Below are 23,371 nucleotides of genomic sequence, written 5' to 3' on the forward strand. Positions count from 1 at the left end.
TTACTTCCGGTTGCCACACACTCCTTGGGTAAGCGTCTGCTTCCAACCCAACCGGAAGACCCTTTGCCTTCCGGTGCCCACACACTCCTGGGTAACCAGCCGGTTCCCACCCGGCCGGGTGACCTTTCACTTCCGGTGTCCACACATTTCCTTCCGGGTCAGCGTTTGTTCCCAGCCCAACCCTGTGCGTCTTCCGTCCCGGTGTGTACCCTCTTTATTACCTGGGCAAGCCAATGTGCTTCCCGCCCGCCAACCTGGTTGACTGTTCCCATCCCCCTCTCTGCGAAGGTGACCCGGAACCGTTACCCCTCTTCTTCCATGCCACGGGCTCCGCCCTCCATTGCGTAATTAATTGTTTACTTCCGATTCACTAGAACAAAGGGGCTTGAGGAGCTTGCCAGTGCCCACTGGGTCCTGACTGCCCCATTTGCGGTCTATGCCCCCTTCCAACCTGTTTCTTGTATTCCTCTTGGATCGCTTGCCATTACCACCTTTAATCGTCTAGGATCCGTTGCCGTTCCTCACATCCGACACCCGATGACCTCTTGTAAGTCCGCTATGCCTCTGCGACAATTTCCCCCCCCCTCCCCCGTTGACCCACCACCTCCCCTCCAATTCTTGCTCCTAAGCGGGTGGGTGGGCGGGTCTTCTCTTTACAAATTTCCCAGGAGAAAGAGGGCCTTGTGCCCGGTGCCCACCTTTAAATACCCCTGCCTCCCTAACACATTCCTACCCTAGATTTACGGCTGCTCTGGCCCAGCCCTAATACCAGCCCTATCATCTGGTGGTCCCACTTCCTTGTCTCCCATCCCTTATTTCTACCCAATCCGGTCCTTGGTGTTCGGGCTCAGCTTCCCGGGGGTGTCCTCCACTGAGGCCCCCGGTCCAGCCACTATCCCCCTCCCCTTGGGGAGCGGGGGGCCGAACCAAGGGGCACAGCAGAGGCACCCCCCGCATGGTCGCTCCACCCGAATCCCAATAACTTCAGACCACCACGAGTTTGTGTTTTTATGGAAGAATTGAGGCCGCAGTTTATTAGGCATTTTCAACTTACAAGCGATCCTTTACACATCATTACTTTGTCCAGAGAGCATGTGTCCTTACCCCATAAGCTCTGCACTGTGCCTTGCCTTGCCTTCAATGCAGCTCACCTTGCCCCTGGCGACCTATCCCCCTGGGAACGCAACCCTTCCCTTTCACTCCGGGCAAGCCTCTGCTTCCAGCCCGACCGGGTAACCTTTTTACTTCCGGTTGCCACACACTCCTTGGGTAAGCGTCTGCTTCCAACCCAACCGGATGACCCTTTGCCTTCCGGTGCCCACACACTCCCGGGTAACCAGCCGGTTCCCACCCGGCCGGGTGACCTTTCACTTCCGGTGTCCACACATTTCCTTCCGGGTATGCGTTTGTTCCCAGCCCAACCCTGTGCTTCATCCGTCCCGGTGTGTACCCTCTTTATTACCTTGGCAAGCCAATGTGCTTCCCGCCCGCCAACCTGGTTGACTGTTCCCATCCCCCTCTCTGCGAAGGTGACCCGGTAACCGTTAGCCCACTTCTTCCATGCCACAGGCTCCGCCCTCCGTTGCGTAATTAATTGTTTACTTCCGGTTCACCAGAACAAAGGGGCTTGAGGAGCTTGCCAGTGCCCACTGTCTCTTTGAGAAGTCGGTCCCTTATGACCTTTACATGATTGCAGGATGTTTTATTTCATAATATGTTTAATTTTTCCCCGTTGTTTATTTCAATAAGAAAAGAAAATATTTACAATTGTTCGCTTTTGTAAAATTACTTGCGTAAAATAACATTGTTTCTCAGTCAGGAAAATACAAAAATAATGAAATAAGAAAAATTTCATAAGGTTTTAAGTAGACAAGGTCGTCAAATGACAAAAGGAAGGGGGGCTGTGGCAAGGAAGAGGCCGATTTGACTTGTTCTTGCTGAGCGGGCATTCTTGATGCACGGCAGTTTCATGCTCCCCTGGCTCTAAAAAGAACAAGTGATGGACAGAATGCTGAACAATGTCAAACCCTCACCCCAGTACAGAGATCTGGGCTTAAATCCATCATTATTTTTGCTCCCCATGCCATTCCAATTTGGACCCAGCCATATGCAAATCAGTCTTGACCTTGCACCCAATGGGAACAGTCCAGTCCGAACTGCCAGGCCAGGTCCTCCCTGGACCGGAAACAAGAATCCTGGGACCTGTTTCGGGGTATCACCCCTCCTCAGCCAGGATAGCTTGAATCTGGTAGCTGTACGCAGTGAGCACCCAGGGCTGAAGGGGTTGGGGTGCCGTCTGGCTGAAGTCTGAGACTTAGAGGGGTGTTCAGCAGTGGTTGTTATACGGCAGAGAGGCGGGTCGGTGGCCTCCTCCTGGGACCCTGCTCCCTTGGTGTCTAGGGATGACATTAACAGTAGAGTGAGAGAAGCTGAGGCTCCCTCAAGCCTCTGGGTGAAGAACTCAAGAGTACAGAAAAGTACCTTTATTCAAATGATCTACAGGTCTCGCCCGTGCAAGCGCCTCAGTGTCTGTGACCTTAAGATGCGTCTAACGACATCCAGCTCTATTCCAGACGTCGAACTGTGGGACTGTTTCACAAATACGTGGTTTCGGTACCCTTTACAGACGTTCTTAGAAACCTACAAAATTATACTTTTGCCTCCAGGCCTCTTCCTGGTGCTTATTAATTCTGAAATTGACGCAGTTGCGGTCATCGCTATGCTGAATGGCCACGTCATGGGCGATTGGCCGCGGTTTACCCACCATTGCGTGTTTCGAAGAAATGCTCGGAAATCGGGCGCTGTACTTTCCAGAAGACATTAGGGAGGATTCTGAGGTACAGCGGAAATGAGGCGGTCGCTGGAGAGCACCGGGCGGTATTTCTGAAGTAGTGTCTTGTCAGGCCTTCTGCATTTTAATTAAGTTCAGCTGGAAGGGTGCTACCAATGGAAATGATAGTTACCAAGCCACGCAAGGCCCCCTTGCATGGCCCTGTCTTGCTTTGTAAATCTGGAGTGACGCAAGGTAGCACAAGTCGCTCTGCCCAGAGTGGCGTTCTATGGGTGGAGCGTGTGTGTTCTCATTGTCTAGTCCTCTGACTCCTGAGGGCCCTGGGGAGGTCTGAGCCATCCGTGGCCTCCACCCTTGTCCAGTCCTCTGACTCTTCAGGGCCCTAGGGAGGTCTGAACCCTCCGTGGACTCCACGCTTGTCCAGTCCTCTGACTCCTGAGGGCCCCAGGGAGGTCTTAGCTCTCCATGGCCTGCACCAATGTCCAGTTCTCTCGCTTCCAAGGCCTCTAGAGAGATATGCACCTTCTGCGGCCTCCATCCTTGTCCATTCTTTTGAATCCTAAAGGTGCGGGGGTCTCTGCCCTCAGTGGCCTGCACCCTTGTCCAGTCCTCTGACTCTCGAGGGCCCTAGATAGAGCTGAAACCTCTGCGGCCTCCACCCTTGTTCAATCCTCTCACTCCCAAGGGCTCTAGAGAGGTCTGCACCCTCTGTGGGCTCCACCCTTGTCCAGTCCTCTGACTCCTCAGGGCCCTAGGGAGGTCTGAACCCTCCGTGGCCACCACCCTTGTCCAGTCGTCTGACTTCTCAGGGCCCTGGGGAGGTCTGAACCCTCTGTGGCCTCCACCCTTGTCCAGTGCTCTGACTCCTGAAGGCCCCAGGGAGGTCTGAACCCTCCGTGGCCTCTACCCTTGTCCAGTGCTCTGACTCCTGAGGCCCTGGGGAGGTCTGAACCCTCCGTGGACTCCACCCTTGTCCAGTCCTCTGACTCCTGAGGGCCCTGGGGAGGTCTGAACCCTCCGTGGCCTCCACCCTTGTCCAGTTGTCTGACTTCTCAGGGCCCTGGGGAGGTCTGAACCCTCTGTGGCCTCCACCCTTGTCCAGTGCTCTGACTCCTGAGGGCCCCAGGGAGGTCTGAACCCTCCGTGGCCTCCACCCTTGTCCAGTCCTCTGACTCCTGAGGGCCCTAGGGAGGCCTGAACCCTCTGTGGCCTCCACCCCTGTGCAGTCTTTTGACTCCTGAAGGTGCGGGGGGTTTCGGCCCTCAGTGGCCTGCACCCTTGTCCAGTCCTCTGACTCTCGAGGGCCCTAGATAGAGCTGAAACCTCTGCGGCCTCCACCCTTGTTCAATCCTCTCACTCCCAAGGGCTCTAGAGAGGTCTGCACCCTCTGTGGGCTCCACCCTTGTCCAGTCCTCTGACTCCTCAGGGCCCTAGGGAGGTCTGAACCCTCCGTGGCCTCCACCCTTGTCCAGTCGTCTGACTTCTCAGGGCCCTGGGGAGGTCTGAACCCTCTGTGGCCTCCACCCTTGTCCAGTGCTCTGACTCCTGAAGGCCCCAGGGAGGTCTGAACCCTCCGTGGCCTCTACCCTTGTCCAGTGCTCTGACTCCTGAGGCCCTGGGGAGGTCTGAACCCTCCGTGGCCTCCACCCTTGTCCAGTCCTCTGACTCCTGAGGGCCCTGGGGAGGTCTGAACCCTCTGTGGCCTCCACCCTTGCCCAGTGCTCTGACTCCTCAGGGCCCTGGGGAGGTCTGAACCCTCTACGGCCTCCACCCTTGTCCAGTGTTCTCACTCCCGAGGGCTCTAGAGAGGTCTGAACCCTCTGCGGCCTCCACCCTTGTCCAGTCCTCTGACTCCTCAGGGCCCTGGGGAGGTCTGAACCCTCCGTGGCCTCCACCCTTGTCCAGTGCTCTGACTCCTGAGGGCCCTGGGGAGGTCTGAACCCTCTGTGGCCTCCACCCTTGTCCAGTCCTCTGACTCTTCAGGGCCCTAGGGAGGTCTGAACCCTCCGTGGACTCCACGCTTGTCCAGTCCTCTGACTCCTGAGGGCCCCAGGGAGGTCTTAGCTCTCCATGGCCTGCACCAATGTCCAGTTCTCTCGCTACCAAGGCCTCTAGAGAGATATGCACCTTCTGCGGCCTCCATCCTTGTCCAGTCTTTTGACTCCTGAAGGTGCGGGGGGTCTCTGCCCTCAGTGGCCTGCACCCTTGTCCAGTCCTCTGACTCTTGAGGGCCCTAGATAGAGCTGAAACCTCTGCGGCCTCCACCCTTGTTCAATCCTATCACTCCCAAGCGCTCTAGAGAGGTCTGCACCCTCTGTGGCCTCCACCCTTGTCCAGTCCTCTGACTCCTCAGGGCCCTAGGGAGGTCTGAACCCTCCGTGGCCTCCACCCTTGTCCAGTTGTCTGACTTCTCAGGGCCCTGGGGAGGTCTGAACCCTCTGTGGCCTCCACCCTTGTCCAGTGCTCTGACTCCTGAGGGCCCCAGGGAGGTCTGAACCCTCCGTGGCCTCCACCCTTGTCCAGTGCTCTGACTCCTGAGGCCCTGGGGAGGTCTGAACCCTCCGTGGACTCCACCCTTGTCCAGTCCTCTGACTCCTGAGGGCCCTGGGGAGGCCTGAACCCTCTGTGGCCTCCACCCTTGTGCAGTCTTTTGACTCCTGAAGGTGCGGGGGGTTTCGGCCCTCAGTGGCCTGCACCCTTGTCCAGTCCTCTGACTCTTGAGGGCCCTAGATAGAGCTGAAACCTCTGCGGCCTCCACCCTTGTTCAATCCTATCACTCCCAAGCGCTCTAGAGAGGTCTGCACCCTCTGTGGCCTCCACCCTTGTCCAGTCCTCTGACTCCTCAGGGCCCTAGGGAGGTCTGAACCCTCCGTGGCCTCCACCCTTGTCCAGTTGTCTGACTTCTCAGGGCCCTGGGGAGGTCTGAACCCTCTGTGGCCTCCACCCTTGTCCAGTGCTCTGACTCCTGAGGGCCCCAGGGAGGTCTGAACCCTCCGTGGCCTCCACCCTTGTCCAGTGCTCTGACTCCTGAGGCCCTGGGGAGGTCTGAACCCTCCGTGGACTCCACCCTTGTCCAGTCCTCTGACTCCTGAGGGCCCTGGGGAGGCCTGAACCCTCTGTGGCCTCCACCATTGCCCAGTGCTCTGACTCCTCAGGGCCTTGGGGAGGCCTGAACCCTCTACGGCCTCCACCCTTGTCCAGTGCTCTCACTCCCGAGGGCTCTAGAGAGGTCTGAACCCTCTGCGGCCTCCACCCTTGTCCAGTCCTCTGACTCCTCAGGGCCCTGGGGAGGTCTGAACCCTCCGTGGCCTCCACCCTTGTCCAGTGCTCTGACTCCTGAGGGCCTTGGGGAGGTCTGACCCTTCTGTGGCCTCCACTCTTGTCCAGTCCTCTAACTCCTCAGGGCCCTGGGGAGGTCTGAACCCTCCGTGACCTCCACCCTTGTCCAGTGCTCTGACACCTGAGGGCCCTGGGGAGGTCTGAACCCTCTGTGGCCTCCACCCTTGTCCAGTCCTCTGACTCCTCAGGGCCCTGGGGAGGTCTGAACCCTCCGTGGCCTCCACCCTTGTCCAGTGCTCTGACACCTGAGGGCCCTGGGAAGGTCTGAACCCTCTGTGGCCTCCACCCTTGTCCAGTCTTTTGACTCCTGAAGGTGCGGGGGGTTTCAGCCCTCAGTGGCAAACACCCTCATTGAGTCCTCTGACTCCTGAGGGCCCTAGGGAAGTCTAAGCACTTTGTGATCTTCACCCTTGTCCAAGTGCAAACACACGTGCACACCTGCGGGTGTATGACCCCTGTCTCTCACCCCCTTCTATGCGGTCAGCACATACAACAGGACACCTGGCTGCAATGAGAATATTCATGTGCTAGTGCAAACACACGTGCAGATTTAAGAATCTTACAGATACCAGGTGTACTCACCATATGCGCCTATTATCTATTACAAATACCACTGCACAATACGTTAACTACCAAACACACGTGCAACCATGTGGTGTATCACCCCTATTTCTCACCTTTGTGTCTGGTCAGCACACACAACAGGTCAGCTGGCTGCTCTGAGAATGTTAATGTCCTAGTGTAAACTCGCGGCTCCTGGTTCAATCAATCAATCAGGGTTAGTAAAGCTCAACCAATCACCCGTGAGGGTCTAAAGGCAGGGTCGGCTTGGAATCACCATTCGGCCCGGGCACTACCCAAAGAGTGGCCCACATTCGCACATCGTCCCTTTCATGGGTCACCACCTGTCAGTCTCATTGGAATCGGCCGTTTATTTTTTCTAGTTTTCTATAGCATGAACTCGGCCCTAAGGCTTCAGAGCAACCTATATGAGCAAAATCACCTGCCCCCCCCCCCCCCCCAGCAGGGGTTAACATGGCTTCTGGCAGGCAGGCTACACCAGGCAGGGCGCCGAACTGTGGTACCCCTAAGGCTAAAGCTCCTCCTGGACCCCAGCCTCACTTTCCGCACGGCAGGAGTGGCCATGATGTTGGCGCCACATTACAGTGGCCTGGCGTGGACTGGGAGCGATATGAAGCCTCTGGCCCGGTTTACAGAGGCCCAAAAAACCGCCCCCAGGTGACCATGAGGCCCCGTCCCATTATCCAATGCCCGACTGCCCGCCTTCCCAATCCGACCCTGTCTCGAGGCCCTGGGGGGAGGGGTGGGGGCGGTTCTGTTGGGTGCTGGGGTCACCCAACAAGGCGCTGGGGGGAGGGGTGATCGGTTCCGTTGGGTGCTGGGGTCCCCCAAAAAGGAATGTCTGACAGAATATCGACGGACAGAAAATCGACCTACAAAAATATCGATGACAATAATATTGAGATCCTATCTACAACATGGTAAGTACAAAAATATCGAAAATAAAATATAGAATGTCAAAAATATCGTTATTAAAAATATAAAGTATCTTTTAGTTAAAAACAAAAATGTAAAATAAACCAAATAATACTTATACATAAAATAAACATAATTAAATATATTTTATAATGTTTAAAATTAATAATTAATATATATAATGTAATAAAACATTAATTAAACATATACATATAATATATAATATATATACTTACTTAATAATACATTTTAATAATTGTTTTAATAACTTATAACTTGTTAAAAATTATTATACATTACAAATACATCATACACATAAAACAATAACATGAATAAAAATTAAATAATTATATATAACACATTTAAAAAATTACATTTAATTTGAATATTGTTAAAATTAATTATATATTACATTAGCTAAAATAATACAAAAAATATTAAATAGCACCGACAATAAAACTACTACTCCAGCTCCAAAAAAAAACAGTAAAGAAAATGTTGGATAGCGTAGAGCTAAAAATTACTATTTCCACTCCAGGGAGTGTAACAATAGGGAAAGTGTTGGATAACGTACAGGTATAAATTACTATACCCACTGCAGGGAGTGCAACAGTAAGGAAAGTGTTGGATAGCGTAGGGGTAAAAATGACTATTCCAACTCCAAAGAGTGCAACAGTAGGGAAAGTGTTGGATAGCGTAGGGGTAAAAATTACTATTCCCACTCCAGAGAGTGCAACAGTAGGGAAAGTGTTGGATAGCGTAGGGGTAAAAATTACTATTCCCACTCCAGAGAGTGCAACAGTAGGGAAAGTGTTGGAAAGCGTAGGAGTAAAAATTACTATTCCAACTCCACAGAGTGCAACAGTAGGGAAGGTGTTGGATAGTGTAGGGGTAAAAATTACTATTCCCACTCCAGAGAGTGCAACAGTAGGGAAAGTGTTGGATAGCGTAGGGGTAAAAATTACTATTCCCACTCCAGAGAGTGCAACAGTAGGGAAAGTGTTGGATAGCGTAGAGGTAAAAATTACTATTCCCACTCCAGAGAGTGCAACAGTAGGGAAAATGTTGGATAGTGTAGGGGTAAAAATTACTATTCCAACTCCAGAGAGTGCAACAGTAGGGAAAGTGTTGGATAGCGAAGGGGTAAAAATTACTATTCCAACTCCAGAGAGTGCAACAGAAGGGAAAGTGTTGGATAGCGTAGGGGTACAAATTACTATTCCAACTCCAGAGAGTGCAACAGTAGGGAAAGTGTTGGATAGCGTAAGGGTAAAAATTACTATTCCCACTCCAGAGAGTGCAACAGTAGGGAAAGTGTTGGATAGTGTAGGGGTAAAAATTACTCTTCCAACTCCAGAGAGTGCAACAGTAGGGAAAGTGTTGGATAGCGTAGGGGTAAAAATTACTATTCCCACTCCAGAGAGTGCAACAGTAGGGAAAGTGTTGGATAGTGTAGGGGTAAAAATTACTATTCCAACTCCACAGAGTGCAACAGTAGGGAAAGTGTTGGATAGCGAAGGGGTAAAAATTACTATTCCAACTCCAGAGAGTGCAACAGAAGGGAAAGTGTTGGATAGCATAGGGGTAAAAATTACTATTCCCACTCCAGAGAGTGCAACAGTAGGGAAAGTGTTGGATAGCGTAGGGGTAAAAATTACTATTCCAACTCCAGAGAATGCAACAGTATGGAAAGTGTTGGATAGCGTAGGGATAAAATTTACTATTCTAACTCCAGAGGGTGCAACAGTAGGGAAAGTGTTGGATAGCGTCGAAGTTAAAAATAACATAGTTATAAATAAAATAATTATTTAAAATAATTAGTGATTTAATTATTAAATAACTCAAAATTATTTACAAATACCAATAAATAATTATTACAAACATAACTACCAAAGAATAATTGATTAACAATACATTAATAATAAATACCAATAAATAATAATTAATAAATATTAATTACCAAATAATAAATATTAAACGATAAAATATTTTTCATAACCAAAAACATATGAATTATTAAAAAGTAAATACCAATTAAAATATATTTCACAATTTAAAAAAATATATACCGCAAAATAATAATTATGAAACATTAATTACCAATTAAAAAATATTGAACTATTAAATATTTTTCATACGCCAAAATAATAAATATTACACATTAATTACCAATTAATAATTACTTATTAATATATTAATTAGAAATATCAATGCATAATATTTAATTATAATTTATTCACAATTAATGATTAATCAACAATTAATTATTTTTCATAACCAAAATATTATAATTTAAAATATTTACCAATGAATAATTATTGTCCAATTAATTAATTATCAATACCCAACAACTAATTTAATAAATACTTAATTAGATTTCAATTACTTCCAACACTATTCCCCTATAAACGCACGACACACTCCATTAAAAAAAGAATACACTTAACATAATTATCAATTAATCAACTAATTAAAACTAATTGCCAATTAATAAAAATTAATTACCAATTAATACTTAATTAACAATAATATAATTATCAATGCCAATAAATGAAAATAAATTATTAATTAATTACAATTAAATTACTTCCCACCCTATTCCCCTATAAACCCACAACCCGCTACAGAACTTAAACGCAAAAATTTATTAAAATCAATTTATAATTCCTAAAAATGTATAATTAATTCCATATAATTAAATTACTTCCCACCCTATTCCCCTATAAACCCACAACCCGCTACAGAACTTAAACGCAAAAATTAATTAAAATTAATTTATAATTCCTAAAAATGTATAATTAATTCCATATAATTAAATTACTTCCCACCCTATTCCCCTATAAACCCACAACCCGCTACGGTACTAAAACACAAAATTGACTTAAAAAACCATTGTTAACATATAAAAATTATATACATATATGTTAAAACCAGTAGAACACTTAACTAAAAACATATAACACATACATATTAAATACATAATAAAATACATAACAATAATATAAATATCGATATTAGTAACATCAATATTAGTAAAATCGATATATTTGATGTCGATATTACTAACTTCGATATTACTAACATCGATATTAAAATACTTACCTTAGGATCGATATTCTGTCCATAGATGTTATTGACATCGATATTCTGCCCCTTCGATATTTAAAACTCGATATTAGTGTAGGTAGATATTTTAGTTTCGATATTTTGGCTGCTCACCCCCAAAAAGCCAGGTTTTGAGGTCCTTCCTGAACTGGGGCAGTGTGGTACACTGCAGCGTTTATTCAAGGACGCCCAAGGTCACACCCCTGGAGCCGTCTTGTGACCGTCACAACAACTGCAGTCGCCAAAGCTTGTTGGATCTGCCACATTCTCAAAGTTCACCTTTCGGGGCAAATTTCTGGAAACCAGCGATGCCAAATATTTTCCTTGAAATATAAATTTCGTAAAAGAAGTTGCTTGTGAAAAATCCAGGCGTTTCTTGTCTCTGTTGTAAAAAGCTGCCCCAGCCGCTAAGGACGGAGAGGTGCCGACGCCTCAAATGGAAACGGCCCTAGTTATAGAGGAAGGGTTTTTAGCAGAGCAGGGGACCCCCCGGAGGAGCCTCAACTCCCCCAAGATAGAGTCAAACCTCCTCCTCCAAAGTACCAGACAGAAAAGAGGCCGATATCTGCGTTGAGGCGAGAGGTTATTTAACTCAAGAAATACTACAGAGAAGTACATCAACTTGTCGATAAATCACGTTGAACGTGAAAGCAAAACGAAGTCAAAGTAAAAAACACAAGTGCTTTGTCCTTAGTTTGTAACCAAAGCGTCACCAGTTGACGACATTTGGCAGTTTTTCTGACTTTATATCAAATAGATTTTTGGAGATATTAACAGTTCTATCGGCACTTAAACACGGGCAGTAAGGAATGTATTTTAGTTGTTTTCAGCACTCTGAAATTCACTTAAAAACACAGTTTCTGTTTTATTTCGAAATAAAACCGAAAAAAATAGGGAAATCAGAAGTTAAGTTGCAAATTTTCATTCACAACCACAGCTCCAATTTAACAGACATTTTAAACGAATGAGAAAAAAATGTAAACACCAACTAAGGTGTTATAACCAAAGCTGCCCAGCATAACATCACTTTAGCCTTTGTGTTTTTCAGGGAAATGTGTATTTTTATCGTATATGACATGCAGCAGCTTCCTGCACCCAGCCCACACAGGCCAAGTGCCCGCTGCACGTAGCCTTCGGCCCAACCGGCCACAGGTCGCCAGCCGCTAGTGTGCAGCGCACAAGGCCGTACGCAGTGGGGACAGGCTGCGGGGTCCAGCCACGGCCAAGCCCTGGGTCCTACCCACAGCCGGAGGTTAAACCCCCTACCCCCAGTGCACAAGGCCAGGGGCAGTGGGACTGGCTGCGGGGTCCAGCCACGGCCAAGCCCTGTGTCCTACCCACAGCCGAAGGTCAACGCGTGCTCCACAAGGCCAGGGGCAGTGGGGACTAGCTGCGGGGTCTAGGATACGGCCAAGCCCTGGGTCCTACCCACAGCCGGAGGTCAACGTGTGTTCTACAAGGCCTGGGGCAGTGGGGACTGGCCGCGGGGTCCAGCCTACGGCCAAGCCCTGTGTCCTACCCACAGCCGGAGGTCAACGCATGCTCCACAAGGTCTGGGGCAGTGGGACTGGCTGCGGGGTCCAGCCACGGCCAAGCCCTGGGTCCTACCCACAGCCGAAGGTCAACGCGTGCTCCACAAGGCCAGGGGCAGTGGGGACTGGCTGCGGGGTCCAGCCACCGCCAAGCCCTGGGTCCTACCCACAGCCGGAGGACAAAGCGTGCTCCACAAGGCCAGGGGCAGTGGGGACAGGCTGCGGGGTCCAGCCACAGCCAAGCCCTGGGTCCTACCCACATCCGGAGGTCAACGTGTGCTCCACAAGGCCAGGGGCAGTGGGGACAGGCTGCGGGGTCCAGCCTACGGCCAAGCCCTGGGTCCTACCCACAGCCGGAGGTCAACGCGTGCTCCACAAGGCCAGGGGCAGTGCTGACTGGCTGCGGGGTCCAGCCACGGCCAAGCCCTGGGTCCTACCCACAGCCGGAGGTCAACGTGTGTTCTACAAGGCCAGGGGCAGTGGGGACTGGCTGCGGGGTCCAGCCACGGCCAAGCCCTGGGTCCTACCCACAGCCGGAGGTCAACGCGTGCTCCACAAGGCCTGGGGCAGTGGGACTGGCTGCGGGGTCCAGCCACGGCCAAGCCCTGTGTCCTACCCACAGCCAGAGGTCAACGCGTGTTCTACAAGGCCTGGGGCAGTGGGGACTGGCCGCGGGGTCCAGCCTACGGCCAAGCCCTGTGTCCTACCCACAGCCGGAGGTCAACGCGTGCTCCACAAGGTCTGAGGCAGTGGGGACTGGCCGCGGGGTCCAGCCTACGGCCAAGCCCTGTGTCCTACCCACAGCCGGAGGTTAACCCCCCCTACCCCCAGAGCACAAGGCCAGGGGCAGTGGTGATTGGCTGCAGTTCCTGGAATTTGCCTAGGGCCTAATGCCAACCCCACTGATAGCCACCCCCGCATGTGGCCATTGGCCAAGCACAGCTGTAGTCTGCTAATTACTTTAATTCTGAAGGGGTCCCTATGACGTCACCCTTATGGTCCTGGGGGCAGGATAGGCCCCCCCCCCGCTTCCCTATGCCCCTTGTCTTTTTATGTCTCCAGACACGGTGCTCCAAGCAGTTTGTCGGTTAATAGCGGTTGCAACAAACATCTTTCTGTGGCTGCCAGCCAATCACAGCGGGGCAGATTTGCAAATTCACAGCAAGGTTTGCAAATCTACGATGAACGACAGAAGAGAAGGACCCCTGTCCAATGGTGTGCGTTTATTCTATGAACTGGACTTGTGACCCCCATGGAATAAAAAATCCGCAAGTTAAGGGTCCAGACGAGGGGGGGAACACAGGCCCCCCCTAGCTACAGGGGGCCCCCTCGGCACAGCACTTAAATCCGGAGCCGGGCCCTCTCCGTGTATATTGCAGGGGGCCCCCTCGGAACAGCACTTAAATCCGAAGCGGGCCCCCTCCGTGTACATTGCAGGGGGGCCCCCTCGGCACAGTACTTAAATCCGGAGCCGGGCCCCCTCCGTGTACATTGCAGGGGGCCCCCTCGGAACAGCACTTAAATCCGGAGCGGGCCCCCTCCGTGTATATTGCAGGGGGGGCCCCTCGGCACAGTACTTAAATCCGGAGCCGGGCCCCCTCCGTGTACATTGCAGGGGGCCCCCTCGGCACAGTACTTAAATCCGGAGCCGGGCCCCCTCCGTGTACATTGCAGGGGGGGGCCTTGAACCTTCGTTACGCCACTGGGTCCAGACGGCGCTTTTAACACTTAGAAGCCGAACCCCAAAAAGTTTAAAGATTAATGTTCTGAAAATGGCTGAACGGTGCAGATTTACACCAAGCCGGCTGCATTATCAGGAGCGCTTGTCACAGTGCAGAAAAGAAAGCGTCGTCTGTGCTCTGTGCGCGCTCTGGGCCATGGATGGCTCCTTGAGGAGTTCATAAAATGATCGGAATTCAGCTTCAAAGACGGAACCTGTCTCTGCCCCCCCCCCCCCCGGGCAGGGCTGGGACTCTGCAGGACGGGGGCAGGAGGGGGTCTTTGTTCGCTCATATTTTTGTATTAATAAAACATCCGGTTTCTTCTGTACAACAGATTACTAAAAAATCAATAAACTCACATGAAGCGCGCGGCGGTTTGAAATCAATAATGCGATTGTTGGTGCGAAGATCCAGTTTCATCGCCGCCTCTGGGTGTAAAATCACGCTTTGAACTGTGTGTTTTCCCTTTGTACGAACATCACGACAAACATGCGTTTTGTGAGGGGGGGGGGGGTACTTACACACTTTGAACGCAGCGCAGGGCAGCGTACCCAGCTGTTGTGAAGGGAGGCAGCAGAAGTGCGCCATATCTACCAAGATACAGCGCCTAGTGAGCTGTCCTAGCGCTGTCGCACTGTGTGCCGCCGAGCTCCGACGCAGGCGCGCTTGCACCATTGCGCCGGTGTTACAGGCAGGATTGATTTCGTGCAGGAAGAGACATAAATAATCCTTAAAGGCATTTTCCTCTTTCTATGAGTTCTGCAAAAGTGACCCGACCTCGACGCAAATTCACACGGAGTCTGCCCCTAGAATCCTTCTGCTGAGGCGGCCGCGCGTTTCTGCGTCGGTTCGACGCGCCCGCTCCTGTCTGCATTTATAATTCACTATTATTAATGTCATTGCTTGCCCGATCTGTGGGGATTGTTTATCATTCCATTATTGCATTCGTACACTCCTTGAGATGTTGGTCTCACGCTATTCCTCGGATTAACTATTCTTTGCTGTAACGAGACGACTGTTTGAATAAATCTACAAATACTGAGTACTGAAAGAGCAGTGGGCAGGCTCTCTCAATGGTCAGTCCCCCCCCTGTCCTAGCCGGAGACCTCCGCACTTAGGTGTGGAGCGTCAACACAAGCAAAGGCAGACCACAGTCAAGTGTTGTGTAATTCCGTTCGACTGTTTCACTGCACCAGAGACAGAGAATCCTGGAGGCGGTAAGATGGGGCATGTCGCTTTTTTGAACACTTCGTTTTATTGGCTGCCCAACTTTGAGGAACATTTTCTGTTGGAAGGTTTTGTGCAGATCTATCAAGTATGCACACCACACACACACACACACACACAGACACATATACATATATGCACACACACATAAATAAACACACACACATATATATATATATATATATATATATATATATATATATATATATATATATATATATATACACACACATATAAAAATATATACACACACACAAAAATATTAAATATATAGATATATACAAATATATCTACATACACACATACACATATATATTAGCTACTGATGGTCACCAGTATGTAGTTATAGTTAGGACCTATTTTCCATACGTAAGCATTTTTTGAAATGCCTATAACTTTGCCGTTGTTTGACCAATCTTTATGACATTTTTCCAAAAAAGTGTCAAAGTAGGTTCTGTGTGTCATTGAAAGTTTGGGTGTGATCCGTGCAGTGAGGATCGAGAAATAGGGGTGCCAAAAAAGGGTGCTTTTGTAATGTTAATTCCCATAGGAACGCGTTGTCGAACCTACATTCCGAACCACTTGACGGAATTACACCAAATTTGGCACAAAGGTGGAAGTTGTTACGCAGATTGTGCTTTTTGTTATGTGGTGTAAATATGTCCAGTAGTTTTTGAGAAATGTAATCCAAAATGTATAGCTACATCTCTGGCCACGGATATTTCGTGGTGGATTTGTGATTAATCGCAAATGCACGCGCCAACGGGAATGCTCTGATTGGCTGGACGCAATCTGAACAGAAAGTTGCAGCTGCCATTTTATCATCCGGGAATGGTTCCCGGGGCTGAAAATTTGTGAGGAAGCTAACATAAGGGGTCAGCGTGGCGATACTCGGACCCTATGCTTGGGAAATAGATGTGTTAGTGACACAAGTTATGTGTCCAAAATAGATTTTTTTAATCGCGCATGAAATTCGGAACAATGCCACGACCACCAGCGTGCCCCTCCCTGTGTACCATCGTGGGGATTTCATGATAACCAACGTCTTCGCGAATATTGGGAAAAATATATGAGTGATGTAATGTGTGAGGTCCTAAGCAGTGCATTGCGGGGGCGCGAGTTATAGTTAGGTGAACTAACTATAACTGCTGAATTTCTCTGGTTTTGTACAAGTGAAATGTCAGCCTAACTATAACTTCCCTGTAAACCTTGTTTTTTCAGTGAATCTCTAAGGTTTTTTAAATTCTATTTCCTAACTATAACGTCCCTGTAACCTTTGTTTTTTTCAGTGAATATATATATATACACACACACACATATAAATAAATATACACACACATATATATGTGTGTATATATATATACACACACACATAAATATATATATAAACACACACACATATATATGTGTATATATATATATACACACACCTATTAAATATAAATAAACACACACACATGTGTATATATATATACACACACACATACACACACACACATATATGAGAGAGAGAGAGAACGTATGACAGAGAGAGAGAGAGCATACATAACAGGCGACCACGTAATATGGTCTTATTTTCCCACTGAGGGGCACTGGTGACATCACAAACCACGAGGCTGACCAAGTAGTTTGTAAATGTCACTAGAACCTCAAAATGGCAATATAGAACCATAATTATAAATGTTACCCGTTATGCATTTTTTATTTCAATTTTATTTTGGGGGCCTTAGCTTGAAAGGAGCTTTCTACAAAGTGCGGCTAACAAGAGATCTCAATTGAAATTCAAAGATTTAGATTTTGTTTACTTTTCATGAATAAATCGTGGATTAAACAATAAACAGTGGTGAGCGCCAGTGGATCCATGATATTCTGTGGCTGCACCAGTTACAGCAGATTCACAATTTACAACATTTGACACATAAGTGGAAGAATTAGCAGATTTTCTTTAAAAAAATATTTTCCACCTCAAATGGATGAAAATAATATTGCGATAGAATATCACGTGGTATTTGCCCTTTTTGTAGCTTAATTTATAAAACCGTGCCACTTAATTTGGTGCTCCATGCCGCATAATCCCAATAGCTCTGACAACGGCACAGGTTTTCTGTGTGGTTTGGGGCTTGTCAGGTCTGTCGCTGTCATCCTCAAACGCACACTTCACGGTCTCACGATTTTCCCTTAAATATGGGTTTTTATACCACTGCATTTTATGCAATGAAACCCCCCAAATATGTTAGATCTTTCTTTCTCTGTACATATATCTAAGCAGAAATGTATCATATATGTTCAAACATATGTGCACAAATAAATGAACAAATGTAAAAACGCACAAATACACATATAAAAGCATGTTCATCTATAAACCTAATGGATGTGTGAGTCTGTTAAGTAAACGCACATATATAGCATATGTATGAATAAAAAAATGAAACAGTAATATATATATCCAAATATATAATTGAAAGGCATATATTAATAAGTAAATAATCAAAAGACATATTGTAATTAATAAATAATCAAAGAAATATAATAATACATAATTAATCAAAAGACATTTAAAAATAAATACATAATCAAAAGACAGATAATAAATAAATAAGAAAGGAAAAGGCATGTAATAATAAATATTCGACACAAGTATATACGTACGGCTGTACAATGCTATATTAGGGAATGTCAGCAGACTCTGTGGAAGGGACCGGATGGCACCATTACTCGCATAGCGGAAGAACTGGTGCTCCAGATATAAGTATCTATGCCCTCAGTACTCCGCGCCTCTCCTGCCCCTGTTATGTTATGTTATCTTAGCGTCACTTAGTATAGCGCAGCGAATCATCCCCGGAAGACTATCGGGGAGCTCCTGGCCCTCCATTCACACTGGACGAGCAGTGCTTAGGGTACCAGCAGCATGCGTGCACGTCTAGCACTGATGGACGTTACCACTGGTGGCCCAGCACCATCCAATGCTCCAGAGACCAGCGTACACTCCCTATGCAATAATGTTCATATTGCACACTCACAGAGTGCACATCACATGGGGATTGCCCCTTCACTAAGTCAAGCCATCCACAAGAAGACATGCTGAGGGGAGGGGGCTGCCTCTGGGGTCTTTCATAGCTACTTGTAACAAGGGTCACTCAGTGGAGTAATATATGAACTAGAGTACTCACCGCTGAGCCACGCCTCTGTCCAGGCATCCCTCACCGCTTGGCCTTGACAACAGCACAGACAGCAGAACCTGCCTGGTTTTATACCAGGCTCCTGGGAAGTCCCGGGCCAGCGGCGGGCGTTCCCCGTGCACGCCCTTTGCGCATAGTGCGCTCGCTCGCCGTCTCGCTCTCTCTCTCTGTCTCTGTCTCTGTCTCTATGTCTCTTTGTAACTTTTAAGAAAGTTCAGTCAGTCTGCAGACAGGTGACATTTACTGCCTCCCAGAATATACAGAACACCCCACACCCGGGGCACCCACACTTTGTACCACGGAGCACCTCACTCTCTCTTCTGTAACTGACCTAGACATGCATTATTCATTCATCCACCATAGACAGATGCGTGTATTAATAAAGATATTTGCTGGTATTTACTCTTTTTAGTTAGATATGGGCTTAGCTTTCAATTCTATATTAAATACGGTTGCATTTATTGACATGTCTTTGCACCAAGTGCTAATTTCACCTATTTAAGCTTCATATTTCTTTTTATATTTTTGGATAATTCTTTTTGAATTAGGAATAAGAACAGACCTGGGTGGCATGGCTGCCAGCCTGTTAAAGGAGAATGTGACTTTGTTGTATTGCTAAACCTTGGAAAGCGCCATCAGAGCCTCTGGCTTAGAATTTGATTGTGGGTTCGAAACTGAACAGAAACACGTCAGCTGTCTAAATACATACTTTTAATTGCTGTTAAATGAATACAGACTGACTAGGGCCTGGGAAGATGCAGAAATAAAGGGCTGCAGGCAGCAGATAATTAGTGACACATTAATCAAGGGTTTGTTTTGAAAGAGATAAACTGCCCTGGCACAGGCTTCCAGGTAGAGAATTTAAAAACATTTGAGCTTCTGTGGAGGGGCCGCACCAGGGACTCTAGAACCGATTCACGCCAATGAATCTATAAAGCGATCAAGAACTCCTTAGATGGCTAGTCTGCAGGTCAGATGAAAGGTGGTGCTGGCGCGCATTGTTCCACCCACGCCATCTCTCGCACGCTGGAGCGCGTCGCGACACAACTGGAGCGTCCAACCCCGGACTAGTGGCATGTATACACACACAACACGACACCTGTTTCGCTCCCACTAGCTCTGGCTCTAAACCCCTCGTGCCAGGCGCACAAGTGGCATCTGTGATCACTATCACTGTGAACAGCAAGTTCATTTTTGAGCTTTTATATTTATTCATCGATGCATCTAAGAATTTACTGATATCTTTATTAATTAAGCTTTTTACTGCTCACTTTATGAAGCTTAAACTCATTCTTTTACCCAGATTAATCTACTACAAGTGATTAAAATCCGAAAAAAAGGTTGTCTGGCGTTTCATAAATGGAACTGTCATCAAAGAGCCGATGCGACCAGAAGTAAAACCCAGTGAAGCGCTGACAGAGGCGCAGCGCACTCGCCCATGTGTGTTTTCAATGTGTGGGAAACGTTTGGGTAACACTTTCAGAGAAACAGCTGTGTGCTGACCCCCCCACAAAGATGGGTTAGTTCTAACGTTGTGCGTACCCCAGAGAGCCTAAGCATGGGGCGCAACTAGAGATCAGGGATGGCACCAAACATTAGTAGGCGGCCTCTGAATGCAGAGAGACTCATGAAATGTGGAACAGTCTCTTCTAGAGACCGCAGCGTCTGCAGCAGTCACATCTGAAAGCTCCTCGTGGCTGTCTCAGGGCTTTAAAAGAGGCTGAGGGATGCCACTCCCGCCCTCCCTGCCAAGGACATCAGATGTAACTGAGGAGCAAGGGTCGAGAGACACCGGAAGACAGTGACGGCTCCCTTCCGGCACAGCACTGAGCAATCTTCCCTCCCTGAGGGCTGCTGGGGTGGCTCTTGTAAGAGCCGAAAGATGAACTGACTGAAAACCAAAGTGCGGCCAAGGGCAAGGCTCTCACTCTGTGCTGCGTTAAGATATCATAGCACAGGTCAGAGGTCAGCCTTCAGAAGAATCAACGACCGTCAGTAGAAACGCTGTAAACCGCTAGTAAACTTGTAGCAGAAGTACGCAACTTTTAATCCAAGGGTAAAGGTACCCTTGAGTTCCTGAGAAATCAGGGCCCGGGTACAAAATACAGACCGAATCAACGAACAGCCGGTGGAATAAAAACTAAAAACCCAGCCCTCAATTTACCTACGGCTGACTGGATTGTCAGTTTTCATTATGAAGGAAATCACTAAAGGCGTAATATATTTTTCATCTCTTTGTTGTTGACCTCTTAATTTCATTGCTCATTTATTTATTGGACTATCAATTTATTTATGCTTGTATTTTTGGTTAATAATTTGTAATGTGCGGACTAAAGTACTTTTGAATTGTTCATATCTTTGATAATTGGCGTTTCCAGGTTTCGGACTATTAAGGCATTCATTAGGTCCTTATGAAGGATCCTGCTGGTGAATCTACGGAGGATCCGACCCCACAGAGGATCCTGACCCCACTGAGGATCGTGACCCCACAGAGGAGCCTGCTGGTGAACCTACGGAGGATCCGACCCCACAGAGAATCCTGACCCCACAAAGGATCCTGCTGGTGACGCCCAAATGGGATCCTGACCCCATAGAGGATCCTGCTGGTGACCCCACAGAGGATCCTGACTCCACAGAGGATCCTGATCCCACAAAGTATCCTGCTGGTGACTCCCACAGAGGATCCTGACCCCACAGAGGATCCTGACCCCACAGAGGATCCTGACCCCACAAAGGATCCTGCTGGTGACGCCCAAAGAGGATCCTGACCACACAGAGCATCCTGACCCCACAGAGGAGCCTGCTGGTGATCCCAAAGAGGATCCTGCTGGTGACCCCACAGAGGATCCTAACCCACAAAGGATCCTGCTGGTGACGCCCAAAGAGGATCCTGACCCCACAGAGGATCCTGCTGGTGACCCCACAGAGGATCCTGACCCCACAGAGGATCCTGATCCCACAAAGTATCCTGCTGGTGACTCCCACAGAGGATCCTGACCCCCGAGGAGGATCCTGACCCCACAAAGGATCCTGCTGGTGACACCCAAAGAGGATCCTGACCACACAGAGGATCCTGACCCCACAGAGGAGCCTGCTGGTGACTCCCACAGAGGGTCCTGACCACACAGATGATCCTGACCCCACAGAGGAGCCTGCTGGTGATCCCAAAGAGGATCCTGCTGGTGACCCCACAGAGGATCCTGACCCCACAGAGGATCCTGCTGGTGACCCCACAGAGGATCCTGACCCCACAAAGGATCCTGCTGGTGATGCCCAAAGAGGATCCTGACCACACAGAGGATCCTGCTGGTGATCCCAAAGAGGATCCTGCTGGTGACCCCACAGAGGATCCTGACCCCACAGAGGATCCTGCTGGTGACCCCACAGAGGATCCTGACCCCACAAAGGATCCTGCTGGTGATGCCCAAAGAGGATCCTGACCACACAGAGGATCCTGCTGGTGACTCCCACAGAGGATCCTGACCACACAGATGATCCTGACCCCCACAAAGGAGCCTGCTGGTGATCCCAAAGAGGATCCTGCTGGTGACCCCACAGAGGTTCCCGACCTCACAGAGGATCCTGCTGGTGACCCCACAGATGATCCTGACCCCACAAAGGATCCTGCTGGTGACCCCACAGAGGATCTTGACCCCACAGAGGATCCTGCTGGTGACTCCCACAGAGGATCCTGACCACACACAGGATCCTGACCCCACAGAGGATCCTGCTGGTGACCCCCACAGAGGATCCTGCCCCCACAGAGGATCCTGTTGGTGACCCAACAGAGGATCCTGACCCCACAAAAGATCTTGATCCCACAGAGGATCCTGCTGGTGACCCCACAGAGGATCCTGACCCCAGAGAGGACCCTGACCCCAAAAAGGATCCTGCTGGTGAACCTATAGAGGATCCTGACCCCACAGAGGATCCTGACCCCACAGAGGATCCTGACCCCACAGAAGATCCTGCTAGTGACCCCACAGAGGATCCTGCTGGTGATCCCACAGAGGATCCTGACCCCACAACGGATCCTGCTGGTGACCCCACAGAGGATCTTGACCCCACAGAGGATCCTGCTGGTGACTCCCACAGAGGATCCTGACCACACACAGGATCCTGACCCCACAGAGGATCCTGCCGGTGACCCCCACAGAGGATCCTGCCCCCACAGAGGATCCTGTTGGTGACCCAACAGAGGATCCTGACCCCACAAAAGATCCTGATCCCACAGAGGATCCTGCTGGTGACCCCACAGAGGATCCTGACCCCAGAGAGGACCCTGACCCCAAAAAGGATCCTGCTGGTGAACCTATAGAGGATCCTGACCCCACAGAGGATCCTGACCCCACAGAGGATCCTGCTGGTGACCCCCACAGAGGATCCTGCTGGTGACCCCCACAGAGGATCCTGACCCCACAGAGGATCCTGCTGGTGACCCCACAGTGGATCCTGACTCCACAGAGGATTCTGACCCCACAAAGTATCCTGCTGGTGACTCCCACAGAGGATCCTGACCCCACAGAGGATCCTGACCCCACAGAGGATCCTGCCCCCACAAAGGATCCTGCTGGTGATGCCCAAAGAGGATCCTGACCACACAGAGGATCCTGACCCCACAGAGGAGCCTGCTGGTGATCCCAAAGAGGATCCTGCTGGTGACCCCACAGATGATCATGACCCCACAAAGGATCCTGCTGGTAATGCCCAAAGAGGATCCTGACCCCACAGAGGATCCTGCTGGTGACCCCACAGAGGATCCTGACCCCACAGAGGATCATGATCCCACAAAGTATCCTGCTGGTGACTCCCACAGAGGATCCTGACCCCACAGAGGATCCTGGACCCCACAAAGGATCCTGCTGGTGACGCCCAAAGAGGATCCTGACCACACAGAGGATCCTGATCCCACAGAAGAGCCTTCTGGTGACTCCCACAGAGGGACCTGACCACACAGAGGATCCTGACCTCACAGAGGAG

The 23,371-nt window shown here is 49.1% G+C and overlaps 1 protein-coding gene across 1 annotated transcript in view; it reads right to left on the reverse strand.

Annotated features, from left to right (window-relative positions):
- LOC146797181 (forkhead box protein P3-like) overlaps positions 1-18,436 on the reverse strand; it is a 238,098-nt gene extending 219,662 nt beyond the window's left edge. The window contains exon 1 of the mRNA XM_085630324.1: positions 18,383-18,436. Coding sequence (XP_085486450.1) covers positions 18,383-18,409 — 27 coding nt within the window. The 5' untranslated portion in view covers positions 18,410-18,436. The remainder of the gene's footprint in view (positions 1-18,382) is intronic.
- Between the last annotated feature and the right edge of the window lie 4,935 nt (positions 18,437-23,371).

This window comes from Triturus cristatus, chromosome 10 (genome assembly GCF_964204655.1).
Source record: "Triturus cristatus chromosome 10, aTriCri1.1, whole genome shotgun sequence".
Taxonomy (NCBI): domain Eukaryota; kingdom Metazoa; phylum Chordata; class Amphibia; order Caudata; family Salamandridae; genus Triturus; species Triturus cristatus.